Genomic DNA, 16536 nt, shown 5'->3' with positions numbered 1-16536 from the left:
CGTTAACTATGGTCTAATGTGAAAGCAATGAGGGCTAAGAACTGAATCGGATCAGTCACTGAGATGCATAAATATCCAAAGGTACAGAGGAGAGCAGCATAGATTTAACTCTGTTACGTGTGGCCCAGGGAATCATCAGAATCTCTGGCCCTCTACGATGTCTCATGACTCTTTGCTTTGTCAGAATCCTATCACGCAGGATTTTCCAGGAAACAAGATGTGCATTGTCATTTCATTACTGTTATTTCTCTTGATAGTTCATATACTTTGCTGGCTATTAAGCACCTGTCACTTTCTGAAGATACCTATGTATAGGATGCCATCGGTAGTATTGTTTCATTGCTAGAAATTAGGCAAGTATAGGAAGTGGCAGAGTGATGATGATATATGAAATTCAAAATTTGTAAGAGCAAAAGACAGCATGGATACGCATCGATGGAAACTTGTTATATTAAATTACAGTAAAGACATGCAATATTCCACAGCGGGAAAAGGGAAAAGGGATGGAGTGCTTGCTACCAAGCAATAAAAAGAAACAAACTATTGATACACATAACAACTAGAATGAATGCTAAAAGAATTATGCCAAGTAAAAAAAGGCCAAAAACCCAACCCCAAAAAGTTACATCTTACATAATTTCATTTATATAACATTCTTTTAAATGATACAATTAGAAAATGGAGAATAGATTAATGGCTGCCAACGGTTAAAGATGGGAGGTGGGAGGAAGATGGGGGTGGACACACAAAACCACACGTGGTAAAACTCGGGGTGATGGGCATTGGGGAGGGCACTTGTTGAGATGAGCACTGGGTGCTATATGTAAACCAACTTGACAATAAACTATTTAAAAAAAAGAAAAAAAGAAATATACCTAAGCAATATATATTCCATGCCATGAAAAGAACAGAAATATAAATGAGGCAACTGCTAATATTTTTCAGTAAAGCTCCTTAAAATAAGAAGGTAACTTTGGGAAATTAAATAGGGAGGGAGAGAGGGCAAGAGAGAGGAGGAGGGAGGAAGAAAGGGAGAGGGAGAGAGGGAAGAAGGGAGGAGGAGAGAGAGGGAGGAAGGGAGAGAGTTGGTGAGAGAGGGAAAGGATGAGAATGGAGAGAGAGAAGAAAAGAAGAGAGGGTAGAGAGGGGATAGGAGAGAGGGAGAGAAGAGGGGGAGGGGGACTGAGAATGGGAATGTTCTACAGATGATCTGAATGACTTCTAAGACATACTACTAAGAAGAAAAAACAAAAATAAGGTGCTCTGTATAGCACTCTTTACATGTGTGAGTAAACAAAACAAAAATGTTAATAATTAACACTTATCTACAGAATTTTTCTGAAAGGAAACAAAAGAAACAGGCAACACTGGCTGCTTCTACAGATGGGACAGGAGGAGGCTGAGGGTTGGGATGGAAGGGAGACTTTAATTCACTTGCCCTAGAACCTTCTGAATTTTATACCACATAGATGTTTACTTATTCATAGAATTACTGTTTTCTTTTCAAATATATGAAAATCAAGACAAATCAATGCTTCAGTGCTTTCACCTTTGTACACACCTATTGTCTGGCGACTGCTTTCTATTACTACTTATCCCTTCCTGGGTGCTTATTAGTTAACCTTTGCACCTAACCTCTTAAGCTTCTATACTGGTTCTGAAAATCAGTTTCACTGCTTACCTGAAAACTTTCTGAAGTATTACTCTTCCAACACACACACACAAACACACACACACACACACACACACACACACACACACACTGTTTCATATGGCATAGCTCAGTCTATAGGAGCTGACTATAAAAGATGACAATTATCTTCAAGCCAAGTGAAAATTTCAAATTTCAAAAGCACATATAAGAACAAGTCAAAAACTAATTAATGATGATGATGACAGCTACCAATTTTTTTTTTTAACTTTTTACTATGTGCTTGGTACTGTGCTAAGCAGCTTACAAGCATCATCTTAATTTACTCTTCACAGCAACCTTTGCTATGTGAGTTTTGTTATTTTCACTTTATAAATGAGGAAATGAAAGCTCAGATAGGTTAAATGATTTTCTTAAGGTCACAAAACTTCTAAGAGAAGAATTTGAACTTGTACCAGGGCCCGTCAATACTAAAAATGAGGTATCATTCTTCTACGGCTTAAAATTCACCTCAGTTTTGGTAGTTCTAAACTGCATGTGAAGCAGCTATATGGTCTTTTTGTAGCTGACAACCTGTTGATTTTAGAATCTACCCGTAAGCCAGGCTCTAGACACCAGTATTACCCAAATGCCTGCAACTCTCACAGTCTGCAGGACAAAATACTTAACGTAAAATCCTAACTTAATATAAAATACCTAACAGAAAACCTAGGTTGAAGTTTTAGTCAATCCAACCCAGAATTTAACACTTGGTTTGCCCAATCAACAACTGGAATTCTTTCACAAAGGAAGTAAATCCAACCAGAAAATTTAAGATCTTTGTCTCTGTCAATAAACTTCTGCATTAATCCTTGATATCTGAATCAAATATAAATTCTCAGAAATTATGTGAATCAAATTCACTGTCAATACACACAATACTGTGTATAATTGATGGCTTCTGATTCCTGTTTTGAATATGCCAACTTAACCCTAAATGATTTCTAAATAGAAAAAAATATCTGCATCTCATCAAGCAGACCTGAATCACTGAACTGAGATTTTTCACATTTAGTTTAAAAGATCTGAAACATTAAAGATACCAGGAACTTTCCCCAATATCAGATTATTACTAAGACACAAGACACCACAAAAAATTTTGAATCAACTTGATATGATTAAAATAAAAAACTTAAAACACATACCATGCAGCTTTCTGAGATAAGGAGAATTATGTAAATAAAACAACAGTAAAATTCTAGCACATAATGGAACCCAAGTTTAGTCCTCTGTATTCCAAGGACATTTCTTAATAAAATATTTGTGTTATCAAGGCATTTTCTATCCACACCAAATTTCTCCAAGATATTCTTGGGCTTTCTATTCTATTCTGACTCCAGTGATAATGCAAATTCAAGAGTTTCTTAACAGTCCCTTTAGACCAGCAAAGTCAAATATCAACTGATAGTCTCTATTACTTTCCTTTTGGGGCCTCATCTTTTTTTCATTAATCTTCTTTCATTGAGGTTATCTGTTACACCAACTTCTGAAAGTAGCCAACATTCTATGTTTATCCCCTAAGGTCATGTTAATCTGTATCTTCTAAAAATAAGCAGAGGCCATTTCTGACTCTGTTTCCTCTTCCCTAACCCCTTTGGTATAAGATCGCAGACACAAAGTCATGGCTGCAAGACAAAAATATGGCAGGTTTACGGTGACTCACAGGTGATTACCACTTGTTATTTCATTGGAATTCTGAATACTGTTAGAACATAAAAAGGTTAAGAAAAGTAAAGTAAAACATTCTCTGTAAGAACATATACACTTCTATTGTCTTCTGAACTGGAGAACACGTTCTGGAAATACTGTTTTTGATAAGAACAGGCATTTGGTAGATTCAAATGAGTCTCTGTACAAACAATAATTCTATTGGCTATCTTGTGATGGACCTTCACTCAACATCATAAAGGCGGCTGAGAAAGATCTGTACGTAGATGTGTACTGTCAGCCAATGAGCAACCAAAGTAAGTTGTTAAGTACTATAAACAATAGATGTTATTTAATGAAGGAAATTACACATTCAGTATTGTCTTGTTAAAGCCTCTTACATGTAAACATTCAGAATTTCAGAGAAGATAAAAGAACAGAAAGTTGTTCGGATTCCCATTAATTGGTCTTCAGTACTTTAATTTCACATTCTTGAAACCCAAAGCAATACTATTTGAATGCTGATAAATATCATTTCTGGTCACACGGTATTTAATGTAGTCATAAAACTAAAAGGTTTTTGTCTGTAGCCCAAAAGTGAATGTTTTGAAATATATTTTGAAATACTCAAGCCTTTTGTGAACAAATTTACAACTTGCAGAGTTGGATTACAAAGTGGAAGTGGTGTTGAGGAAGGCTCTTCTCTGTCTTCTTTCATGCTAGAAAATGACATTTTTTGCTTTGCAGAATAGAAAAAGGAAAAGAATGTTTTTCTGTTTTTAAATTAGAATGATATTTGGGTTTTAGCACTGTGTATTTCTAGGTTCCACATGCTACTATCCACAAGAGGGGAAATTCTGTGCAGAAGGCCACGCTTTCCAATCCTGAGCAATCTGGCAAGAACCTGAAAACTCGATGGGCTTAAAGGCTGCCTGCCAGAGGGCTGCGCATCTCCATACTAATTCCCTGAAATCTTGATGCAAACATCAATTAATTCCAGTTCAGCAACAAGGCAACAAGCTTCTGAGTTCTATGGAGTACATCAGTTTTGTCCACCAGGACTCAAAGCCAGATGTGGGAAAAATCAAAACATAACATAGCATGAAGGGAGAAAGTATTAAAAGAGAGGAACAGCAAGAAAGTCTAAAAAATAATAATAAAACAAAATGCTACAGAACTGATGTGCTCCAGGGAACTGATGAATATTTGCAATTGTCTCTACTAGTCTTTAAGACACAAAGATAGAGAAAGAAAGCTGTGAAACAAAGATTACTGAGCCTTCCTTTTGTTTACAATATGTGCTATATTATACTGAGCTATATAATATGCAAAGGCAAAGAGGTTTGGGGATGTTCGGCAAGCATGTAATTAAAACACACCATATGAAAAAAGCAATAAAAAATAAAATTAAGAAAACAAGAGAAAGGGGCTCATGCTGTACAGCCCATGAATCTCATCGGCTTTATCGTGAAAGTTTATTGTTTTTAATCCTAGTACAATCAGCTACCAGTTACATACAGTAAAAAACAAAAACAGCCACAAAGTAATGATGATAGAGATAGTCTGTGACATTGTACAGTGGAGGAAATATTTTCTGTTGGAGTCCTCCAGCAGACCCCCACCTGGCTTCAGCAGTTAAGCTATCACTCCCTCCCTCCCCAAACTCGTTAAAAAGAAAAATTAATGTCTTGCTTGGGTACAGCAAGATCCTAATACCTCTTGGGGACACTGGAGAACTTTAAAAAACTAAAGTGGTAGAAACAAAACAAAAACTGAAACGTGGAAGGCAAGGTGACACACAACGAAGCTCCGTGAGGCCGTGGCTTCAGATCACCTCAAAGCGAACCACCTGGAAAGAAAAGAAAAGGCTGTCATGGCAGGAAACAGCAGGCGGAAAAGTTCAATAGACTTCAGTATCTCACCACTCTATTCCTTCTTAAATCTACAGAATCCAGGCTTTTCTCAAGTCTTAAGTGAGCCAAGTGTAGAAAATTGCTCCCTTTTCTAATACTCTGCATTGTAAATGTTGGCAACTAGCGCATACTTACTTAAGAACCAGAAAATAACACAAGAAGAGAAGTATTTTTAGCAAAGCATGCTGTCTCCTTTATCTCAAACCCTTCAAAACAACCACACAGTACGCTATTCATATGAATGTACAATCTTACCTTAGAGGAACAATGACTCCATTCAAAAACTAAGTCTCATATATATTTGGTTCGATTGAGGGCTTTTTCAGCCAGATGACCACTTTCATCTGTGATCTTCTCCCAATCAGTCTGTCCGACCACAAAACCTATGGCCCTTTTCCTATCTGCATCCTTCTTTTCTTCCAGGTCTGCCCATCTCACCTAAAAAGAACAGAGCATTAGGCTGGGCTTTAGGAAAAATAAATAAACAAAGGGCCTCTTCTCCCTCTGGATAGTCTAAGGGGTAGGTAACTAATTTGAAACTAAGAATTAAAAAACATCGGAAATTAACTGAGGAGAAGTGGAGAAAGCTACATATCTTAAGCTACAGAAAGGAAACTCTCTAGTCAGTCACCAAGTCCTAACCCTTCCAGCTCCTGAACAATTCAGTCTCAGCTCTTAGCTAGCCCCTCAATCTCCTCTGTGGCTCCCTTCTGGTCTGCTGACCTCATTTTTTCCTCTGCTTAGTCTTCCTACCTTACATGCTCACTCCCTCCAATCCATTCTGCCAGAATGATCTCCAAATACACAGTTATGACTCTCACCTGCTTTAAATCCATCCCCTGCCTGAAGAATAAAATCCAATCAATAGGCCCCTCTAGATCTGGCCCTGTCTACTCTCCCTTGGGAATTGTGGGCAATGCCTACAGCCTTATATATAAGCAGCATAAAATTATTTCTGGCTCTCAGAGCACATTGGGCTACTTCCCATCTCTGTAATCTTGCATATGCTAGTTTCCCTTCATAAAATGTCTTTGCCCTAACCCTGTCCACCTGGCATGAGTCTAGTCATCAACCCTTGCTTTTTGTCTCTCTTGTTCTTGCCAATCACCATTGTTTCCTTAGATCTACTTCTGGATTTTGAAAATGGTTACTTTTTGAACTTTCACACTATATTGCAATGATCTATTTATAGACCAGCATTCTCTAACTGACTATAAATACCCTAGGTCAACTATTATTTATCTCCACATAATAAATATTTCTTGAAATATAATCTTAGAAAAAAGGGAGATAACATTATTATTTTCACCTATGAGATAAAGGATGAAGAGATGGACTCAACTGATATCATTTATGGAAAAATTATAACTACAAATGCATAATCAAGGATATTTCCCATTGGTAAGTATTCTGATATTTAAAAATGTAAGCAGATACATTAAAAATTTTAATAATATATCAAATATAGATTTTTATATTAACAATTAAAAGAATAAGATATATTATATTCTGCAGAAGTTGAAACACTTGAAAAACTATGAAACTGTGGACATACATCAAAGTCTGCAGAGCTTGTATTTTATTTTATTATTACTTTTTTAATGTTTTTTATTTCTAGGAGAGAGAGAGAGAGAGACAGCGTGAGCAGGGGAGGGTCAGAGAGAGAGGGACTCACAAACTGAAACAGGCTCCAGGCTCTGAGCTGACAGTCAGCACAGAGCCCGACGCGGGGCTCGAACCCACGAACCGTGAGATCATGACCTGAGCGAAAGTCGGACGCTTAACCGACTAAGCCACCCAGGTGCCCCCAGAGCTTGTATTTTAAATACAGCTTGTGATTTATTATCTGTGACAAGGAAAGAAAACCAGAGCATGCATACTTCATGTTCTTCACAGTGAACATGGAAATGCATTAGTGCTCTTAGAGGTACACTGACCTTCCCTATTATCATTTATAAGACTGGTAATGAAACCAAACAGCAACCACTTGGCCAAAGAGAAGATACGTAGTGATAGCAGTGGGGGAAAACTGGTAACACCGGACTCGTAAAGCAGATTTTTAGTGTGTAGAAAACCTAAATTTACTTCGTGGATTTTAGTTAAAAAAAAGAAAAAAAAAAAGCTAATTAATGTGGGCTTTGTATAAAGAGATCTCCGGGCTTGCTACTATGTATTTATGCTGATTATATTTAATAGTTTTTAAAAAAATATTTATTTTTGAGAGCAGAGACACAGAGCTCAAGTGGGGAGGGGACAGAGAGAGGGAGACACAGAATACGAAGCAGGATCCAGGCTCTGAGCTGTCAGCACAGAGCCCGATGTGGGGCTCAAACTCATGAACAGTGAGATCATGACCTGAGCTGAAGTCTGACACTTAACCAAATGAGCTAGCCAGGTGCCCGTAAGCTGATTCTGTTTGTTTTGATGGATTCATACACTCTCTCAGTTGCCCTTGGGATCAAGGGGATACATTTAGCAAAGGATGATTATGGTTAAGGAGGATGAAGGATGGACAGACTGGCCAGTGAACAAAGAAACAGTACCTAGTCCATAGTACATCCTTGGCACAGAGTTAAACACACTGGTCAATCTCACCCTGAATAAACTAAGAGCTAATTTTTAAGTCTGCAGCTTAAATTCTAAGTCTTTAAAAACTCCGATAAAATAAGAACACAGTATTAGAAAAAAGTATGTAATTTTTTCTTAAATAAGCAATATATTTCAGCAAAAATGCCCACAATTTTAAGTTGAAATGAAAATATTTTACTCATATCTCTAATATATACTGGTGCTCTATTATTTATTTACATGTTGGACTCCTCCACTGGAGGTCCGCTCCTTAAGAGGTCTCATCCACAGACCTGACACACATTCAACACTGTAGATGAGTGAATAATTACTAAAGCACTACATTTATAAGAAACAGAATAATGACTTTCAGTTAGAAATAGTTTCTTAAATGCCAGTGTGCCTCCTAATCTTCCTAGAGGTACTTTTATTGGGATTTATAATCTTTTTTTGCCATTTATCTTAACCATTAAAAATGTTATGACACAGGGGCGCCTGGGTGGCTTAGTCGGTTAAGCGTCCGACTTTCGCTTAGGTCATGATCTCGCGGTTCGTGGGTTCGAGCCCCGCGTCGGGCTCTGTGCTGACTGCCAGCTCAGAGCCTGGAGATTGTTTCAGAGTCTGTGACTCCCTTTCTCTCTAACCCTCCCCTGCTCACGCTGTCTCTCTCTCTCTCTCTCTCCTAGAAATAAATAAAAATATAAAAAAAAAAAAGTGTTATGACACAGAAAAATCTTGACTAACACTCAAAGGTTTGAGGTATATATATTTTATTCACTGTCACTAAAAATATTTATAAAATGTAGGAGTCCAGCAAATAAGGGATCTGTTCACCTTCCACAGTAATTAAAGAAACACAAAGTCCACTTGAGCTACCATTTTATGCCCAACTAAGCAAGTGAAATTTTAAAAAACCTTATATTTAAAAAACCTAGCCATTCGGTAGAATTCTAGTATGACCAACTCTACAGAACTCCCTTTTAGTTACAGTGGACATTAATCCTAGGGACCTGCCTGGTATTTGTAAAAAGCTAAATTAAAGGAATCAAAAGACCCCAGCAAAGGAATGAACTATAAGTTCTGCATTTGTTGCTACCCAAAGGATCTCCTTGCAGTCTGGTGTTGATTTTGGTGAGTGGTTTGAGAGCTAAAAACCATTTGAAATGAGGATGAGAGGCAGGGGAGGAAAGTCAAAGATAAGCCACTTTAAAGAACTGGGATGGGGGGGTTAAGAAGATGGCAGCAAAGCAGGAGGACTTTAGGTAACTAGCAAATCATCCTAAATACCCTAGAAATTGATCTTAAGACTGGCAGAACTAACTCCAACAATTAAAGTTAGAGGGCACATCGAGGAAGGTAGAAAGTGCAGAGACAAGGGTTTAGGGGAGAAATGGATGGTGGCTGCTGTGGTGGGCAGGGAGCAATGTTCGGGGAGAAGGGCGAGAGACATACTAATACACAGGGGAGCACAGAGGGAAAACGAATCCCCACAGTAAGAGAGGCAAGAGGGGCCAAATTTCATGACTTATGGCAACCAGCGTGGAGTTTCAAAGGTCAGCAGGCTCAGCTGGAAGACAGTCCTGAGGACACTGCCCTGCTCTTGAAGGCAGCAAACATACAGCATGGAGATAGCAATCTGAAGAGCACCTGTGACATGTAGTGGGGAGATTATTTGCTCATCTCAGAGTATGTCCCAAAAAGACAGAGTTCACTGAGAGACCCCTCCGGGAACAAAGGAACTGGCCTGCACCATTTCCCTCCCCTGCCCCACAGCATAAGCACAAGGTATACACAGGATACACTGGACACACTCCCAGGAGCACCAAGCCCTAGGAAACAGAGGATACTACGAAGTAGGGTTCTCCAGGACCTCTTGTTCATAAGGCCATAAGCTTCATGAATAGAAGATAAAGTTGACATTCCTAACACACAGAAATAAGCACAGAGACTCAGACAAAATGAGAAGACAGAGAAACTTATCCCAAACGAAAGAACAGGACAAGGCCATAGCCAGAGATCTAAGTGAAACAAATAAAGTAACATGCCTGATAGAGAATTTAAAGTAATGATAATAAGGATACTTGCTGGACTTGAGAAAAGAGTAAAAGACATGAGTGAGACTCTTAATACAAAGATAAGGAACAACATAGTAAAGATATTAAATAAATGAAATGAGAAACATGGTTAATAGAATAAACAGCAGGCTGGAAGAAGCAGAAGAATGAATTCGTAACTTACAAGACAGAGTAATGGAAAGTAATCAAGCTGAACAAGAGAGGAAGTAACTATGCAAAATGAGAATGGACTTAGGGAACTCAGTGACTTTATCAAATGTAATAACATTCATATTATTGGAGTCCTAGAAGAAGAGAGAGAAAAGGGAGCAGAAAATTTATCTGAAGAAATAATAGCTGAAAAATTTCTTAATCTGGGGAAGGAAACATACCCAGATCCAGGAAGCACATCAAAATCATCAAAAGCAGATCCACATGAAGACATATTGTAATTAAACTGGTAAAATGTAGTGATAAAGTTTTAAAAGGAGCAAGACAAAAGAAGGTAGTAACTTACAAGGGAAAACTTGTAAGGCTAGCAGGAAATTTTTCAACAGAAACTTTCTAAGCCAGAAGTGAATGGCATGACATATTCAAAGTGCTGAATGGGAAAAATCTGCAGCTGAGAATACTTTATCCAGCAAGGCTATCATTCCAGTTAGAAGGAGAAATAGTTTCCCAGACAGACAAAAACTAAGGGAGTTCATGATCACTAAGCCAGGCCTGTAAGAAATGTTAAAGGTAACTTTGAGTGGAATGGAGAAACCAAAAGTTACCGTATAAAGGTAGGAAACACAAAAGCAGTAACAATGAATATTTATGTAAAATATCAGTCAAGGAACTCACAAACTAAAAGGATGTAAAATATAACAACATATACCTAAAATTTGGGGAAGAGAGGAGAAGAATGGGTTCAAACTTAAAGAAACATCAACTTAATATAGACTGCTATATTCAGAAGAGGTGATATACATACCTAATGGAAACCATATATCAAAACCACTAATAAATATGCAAAGAATAGTGACAAAGAAATCCAAATATATCACTAAAGAAAATTAGCAAACCATAAAAGAAAGAAAGATAAGAAAGGATAAAAAAAGATCTCCAGACACAACCACAAAACAATAATAAAATGACAAATACATATTTATCAGTAATTACCTTGGGGGTGCCTGGGTAATTCAGTCAGTTAAGTGTCCACCTCAGGTCATGATCTCACAGTAGTGAAATCGAGTCCCATGTTGGGCTCCATGCTGGGCATGGAACCTGCTTAAGAGTCTCTCTCCTTCTCCCTCTGCCCCTCCCTCACTCACACATGCACACATTCTTTCTCTCTCTCTCAAAAAAAAAAAATTACTTTGAATTTAAATGGACTAAATGCTCCTCTCGAAAGACATATGGTGACAAAATGGATGAAAAACTGAGACCCATCTATATACTGCCTATGAGAGACTCATTGTAGACACCTTCAGATTGAAGGTGAGGGGAAGTGGAAACATCTGTCATGCAAATGGTTGTCAAAAGAAGGCCCAAGTATGGGTGCCTGGGTGGCTCAGTCAGTTAACCATCTGACTGGCTCAGGTCATCTCACAGTTCATGAGTTTGAGCCCTGCACTGGGCTCTATGCTGAGAGCTCAGAGCCTGGAGCCAGATTCTATGTCTCCCTCTCTCTCTCTCTGCCCGCCCCAAACCCCCCGCCATGTCCCATCTCCCCTGCTCACACTCTGTCTCTTTCAAAAATAAATAAGCATAAGAAAGAAAGAAAGAAAGAAAGAAAGAAAGAAAGAAAGAAGGAAGGAAGGAAGGAAGGAAGGAAGGAAGGAAGGAGGGAAGGAGGGAAGGAGGGAAGGAGGGAAGGAAGGAAGGAAAGCACAAGTAACAATACTTACATCAGAGAAAATAGACTTTAAAAAAGACTGTAACAAGACAAAAAGAAGAACACTATATAATAATAAGGAGGACAATCCAACTAAAAGATATAACAATTATAAACATTTATGTACTCAACAAGGGAAAATCTAAATTCATAAAACACTTAATAACAAACATAAAGGAACTAATTGATAATAATACAATAATAGTAAGGGACTTTAACACCCCACTTACATCAATGGACATATCATCCAAACAGAAAATCAACAAGGAAACAATGGCTTTGAATGACACACTGGAACAGGTGGATTTAACAGATATATTCAAGACATTCTGTCCTAAAACAGCAGTATACACCTTCTTTTCAAGTGCATATGGAACATTCTCCAGAATAGATCACATATTAGCCCACCAAATAAACCTCAGCAACTTCAAGAAGATCAAAGTTATATAATGCATCTTTTCTAACTACAACACTATGAAACCAAAAGTCAACAACAAGAAAAAAAATCTGGAAAGAGCACAAATACATGAAAGTTAAAGAACACGCTACTAAACAGTGAATGGGTCAAGCAGGACAAAAAAAGAGGAAGTAAAAAATGTGCATGAAAACAAACAAATGAAAATGAAGACACAATGGTCCAAAACTCTGGGATGCAGCAAAAGCAGTTCTAAGAGGGAAGTATATAGCAATACAGGCCTACCTCAAGAAGCAAGAAAAATCTCAAATAAACAACCTAATCTTACATCTAAAGGAGCTAGGAAAACAACAACAAACAAAACAAAATCAGGAGAAGAAAAGAAATGGTTGAGCAGAAATAAATGACATAGAAACTAAAAAAAGCACAATAGAACTGATCAATGAAAGCAGGAGCTGGTTCTCTGAAAAACAAATCAATAAAATTGATAAACTTCTAGCCAGACTTATCAAAAAAAAAAAAAAGAGAGAGAGAGAGAGAGAGAGGACTCAAATAAATAAAATCACAAATGAGAGAGCAAAACTCACAACCAACACCACAGAAATACAAACAATTATAAGTGAATATTATGAAAAACTGTATGCCAACAAATTGGACAACCTAGAAGAAGTGAATAAATTTTTAGAAACATAAATTACCAACACTGAAACAGAAAAAAAAACAGAAAATTTGAACAGACTGATAACCAGCAAAGAAACTGAATCAATAATGGGGAGCCTTGGTGGCTCAGTTGGTTGGGTGTCCGACCTCAGCTCAGGTCATGATCTCATGGTTTGTGGGTTCGAGCCCCACGTTGGGCTCTGTGCTTACAGCTAGCTTAGAGCCTGGAGCCTGTTTCACATTCTTGGTCTCCCTCCCTCTCTGACACTCTCCTGTTCATGCTGTCTCTCTCTCTCAGAAATAAATAAAATTAAAAAAAAAAAAAAAAGAAATGGAATCAGTAAGCAAAAAACTTCCAATGCACAAAAAGTCTAGGACCAGGTGGCTTCATGGGCAAATTCATTTAAAGAGTTAATAAATACCTATTCTTCTCAAACTATTCCAAAAGATAGACAAGGAAGCAAAACTTCCAAACTCATTCTACGAGGCCAGCATTATCCTGATAGCAAAACCAGATAAAGACAACAGTAAAAAAAAGAACTACAGGTCAATATCCCTGATGAACATAGATGAAAAAATCCTCAACAAAATACTAGCATACCAAATCCAACAATATATTAAAAAAATCATTCACCAGGATCAAGTAAGGTCTATTCCTGGGTTGCCAGGGTGGTTCAATATTCACAAATCAATCAACATAACATCAATAAGTGAAAGGATAAGAGCCATAGGATCATTTCAATTGATGCAGAAAAAGCATCTGACAAAGCACAACACGCATTTATGATAAAAACGCTCAACAAAGTAGCTTTAGAGGGAACATACCTCAACATAATAAAGGCTACATATGAAGAACCCAGAGCTAACATCATCCGTAACAAGGAAAAACTGAGAGCTTTTCCTCTAAGGTCAGGAACACTCTCACCACCTTTATTCAACATAGTACTGAAAGCCCTAGCCACAGCAATCAGACAATAAAATGAAATAAAGGGCATCCAAATCAGTAAGGAAGCAGTAAAACTTTCACTATTTGCAGACAACATGATACTACCCGAAGTCAGAAAGACTCCACCAGGGGTGCCCGGGTGACTCAGTCTGTTAAGTATCCGACTTCGGTTCAGGCCATGATCTCACAGTTTGTGGGTCTGAGCCCTGTGTTGGATTCTGTGCTGACAGTGGGGTGTGCTTGGGATTCTCTCTCCCTCTCTCTCTGACCCTCCCGGACTCACGCTTTCTTTCTCTCTCTCTCTAAATAAATAAAATAAACTCAAAAAAGAAGAGAACAAAAAGAAAAGAAAGAAAAGGAAAAGAAAAGAAAAGAAAAGAAAAGAAAAGAAAAGAGAAAAGAAAAGAAACACCACCCCAAAACTGCTAAACCGATAAATGAATTCAGTAAAGTCTCAGGATATAAAATCAATGTACAGAAATCTGTTGCATTTCTCTAGACCAACAATAAAACTGCAGAGAGAGAAATTAAGAAAACAATCCCATTTACAACTGCACCAAAAATAATAAGATACCTAGGAATAAGCCTAACCAAAGCAGTGAAAGACCTATACTCTGAAAACAACAAAACACTGATGAAAGAAATTGAAGATGACACAAAGAGATGAAAAGACATTCCATTCTCATGGGTTAGAAGAAAAGATGTTGTTAAAATGTCTACACTACCCAAAGCAATCTACACATTTAATGCAATCCCTATCAAAATACCAACAGTATTTTTCACAGAACTAGGATAAACAATTCTAAAATTTGTATGGAACCACAAAGACCCCAAATCTTGAAAAAGAAAAGCAAAGCTGAAGGTATCACAAGTTCTGGACTTCAAGTTATATTGCAAGGCTGTAGTAATCAAAACAGTATGGTAATGGCACAAAAATAGACACAGATCAATGGAACAGGATAGAAAACTGAAAATGAACCCATGACTATATGGTCAATTAATCTTTGACAAAGCAGGAAAGAATACCCAGCGGAAAAAGACAGTCTCTTCAACAAATGGTGTTGGGAAAACTGGACAACAACAAATAAAAGAAAGAAGAAGCTGGACCACTTTCTTATACCCCACCCAAAAATAAATTCAAAATGGATTAAAGACCTAAATGTGAGACCTGAAACCATAAAAATCCTAGAAGAAAACACAGTGTTAACTGTTTTTACATAGGCCATAGCAACCTCTTTCTCAATATGTCTCCTTAGGCAAGGGAAACAAAAGCAAAAATTAACTATTGGGACTACATCAAAATAAAAAACCTCTGCATAGCAAACTAAAAGGCAATCTATGGAATTGGAGAAAATATTTGTGAATGACATATCCAATAAAGGATTAACATACAAAATATATAAAGAACTTATGAAACCTGGCACCCAAAAAACAAATAATCCAATTAAAACATGGGCAGAAGATATAAACAGAAATTTCTCAAAAGACATACACATGGCCAACAGATATATGAAAAGATGCTCATCATCACTTATCATCAGGGAAATACAAATCAAAACTACCTTGCCTTACGCCTGTCAAAATGGCTAAAATCAGTAACACAAGAAACAACAGGTGTTGGCAAGGATGTGGAGAAAAAGGAACATGTATACACTGTTGGTGGGAATGCAAGCTGGTGCAGCCACTGTGGAAAACAGCATGGAGGTTCCTCAGAAAGTTAAAAATAGAACTACCCTATGATCTAGCAATCACACTACTGGTATTTACCCAAAGAACACAAGAACACTAATTCAAAGGGATACATGCACCCCTATGTTTATAGCAGCATTATTTATAATAGCCAAATCACAGAAGCAGCCCAAGTGTCCATCGATTGATGACTGGATAAAGAAGATGTGGTGTGTATACAAACACATGAAATGGATCATAAAAAAGAATGAAATCTTGCAATTGCAAAGACATGGATAGAGCTAAAGAGTATTATGCTAAGCGAAATAAATCAGAGAAAGACAAATACCATATGATTACACTCATTGGAAAATTTAAGAAACAAACGATCAAAGGGGGAAAACAAGAGAGAGAAACAAATCAAGAAACAGACTCTTAAGTACAGAGAAGAAACTGATGGTTACCAGAGGGGAGGGGATGGGGGGATAGGTTAAAGGCTATGGGGATTAAGGAGTGCACCTGTCATGATCAGAACCAGATATTATATGGAAGTGTTGAATCACTATATTGTATACCTGAAACTAATATTATACTGTATGTGAACTACCTGGAATTTAAATTAAAACTTAAAAAGAGAAAAGAATTAGGATGTGCGCAGCTTAAGTCACTTTGCCCACCCAGCTTATGAAGTAAATCATGTGGGATCACGTACTCCACAGAGTAATAGTTATTTGACTAAAAATAACTAGGGAAAAATATTGAGATTATTCATTGTTACTGAACTATACCAAATTATTATTCTCAAGGAAGAGCTTTTTTTTTTTTTTTGAGAGAATGTGCATGTGAGCAGGGGAAGGCTAGAGGCAGAGAGGCAGGCGAGAGAGAGAGAGAGAGAGAGAGAGACAGAGACAGAGACAGAGACAGAGACAGAGACAGAATCTTAAGCAGGTTCCACACTTGGCACGGAGCCTGATGACACGGGGCTTGATCCCACGACCCTGGGATCATGACCTGAGCCAAAATCAAGAGTCGGAGGCTCAACCAACCAAGCCACGCAGGCGCCCCGATAACACAACCTCATCTGAATTAAGGAAAT

At 37.7% G+C, this 16536-nt stretch overlaps 1 protein-coding gene across 2 annotated transcripts in view; it reads right to left on the bottom strand.

Annotated features, from left to right (window-relative positions):
• Positions 1 to 4767: 4767 nt before the first annotated feature.
• The window catches only part of YLPM1 (YLP motif containing 1), a 73135-nt gene continuing 61366 nt past the window's right edge, over positions 4768 to 16536 (bottom strand). For both annotated transcript variants that reach the window (XM_039232224.1, XM_039232225.1), the window contains exons 20-21: positions 5506 to 5688; positions 4768 to 5186 (exon numbers count right to left, since the gene is read on the bottom strand). In XM_039232224.1, the coding sequence (XP_039088155.1) occupies positions 5542 to 5688 (147 nt within the window). In that variant the 3' untranslated portion in view covers positions 4768 to 5186; positions 5506 to 5541. The remainder of the gene's footprint in view (positions 5187 to 5505; positions 5689 to 16536) is intronic.

Source organism: Hyaena hyaena, unplaced genomic scaffold, assembly GCF_003009895.1.
Source record: "Hyaena hyaena isolate Hyena2069 unplaced genomic scaffold, ASM300989v1 scaffold_65, whole genome shotgun sequence".
In the NCBI taxonomy this organism is placed as follows: Eukaryota; Metazoa; Chordata; class Mammalia; order Carnivora; family Hyaenidae; genus Hyaena; species Hyaena hyaena.
The sequence above is the reverse complement of the archived record's forward strand: the minus strand, read 5'-3'. Positions and strand labels throughout refer to the sequence as shown.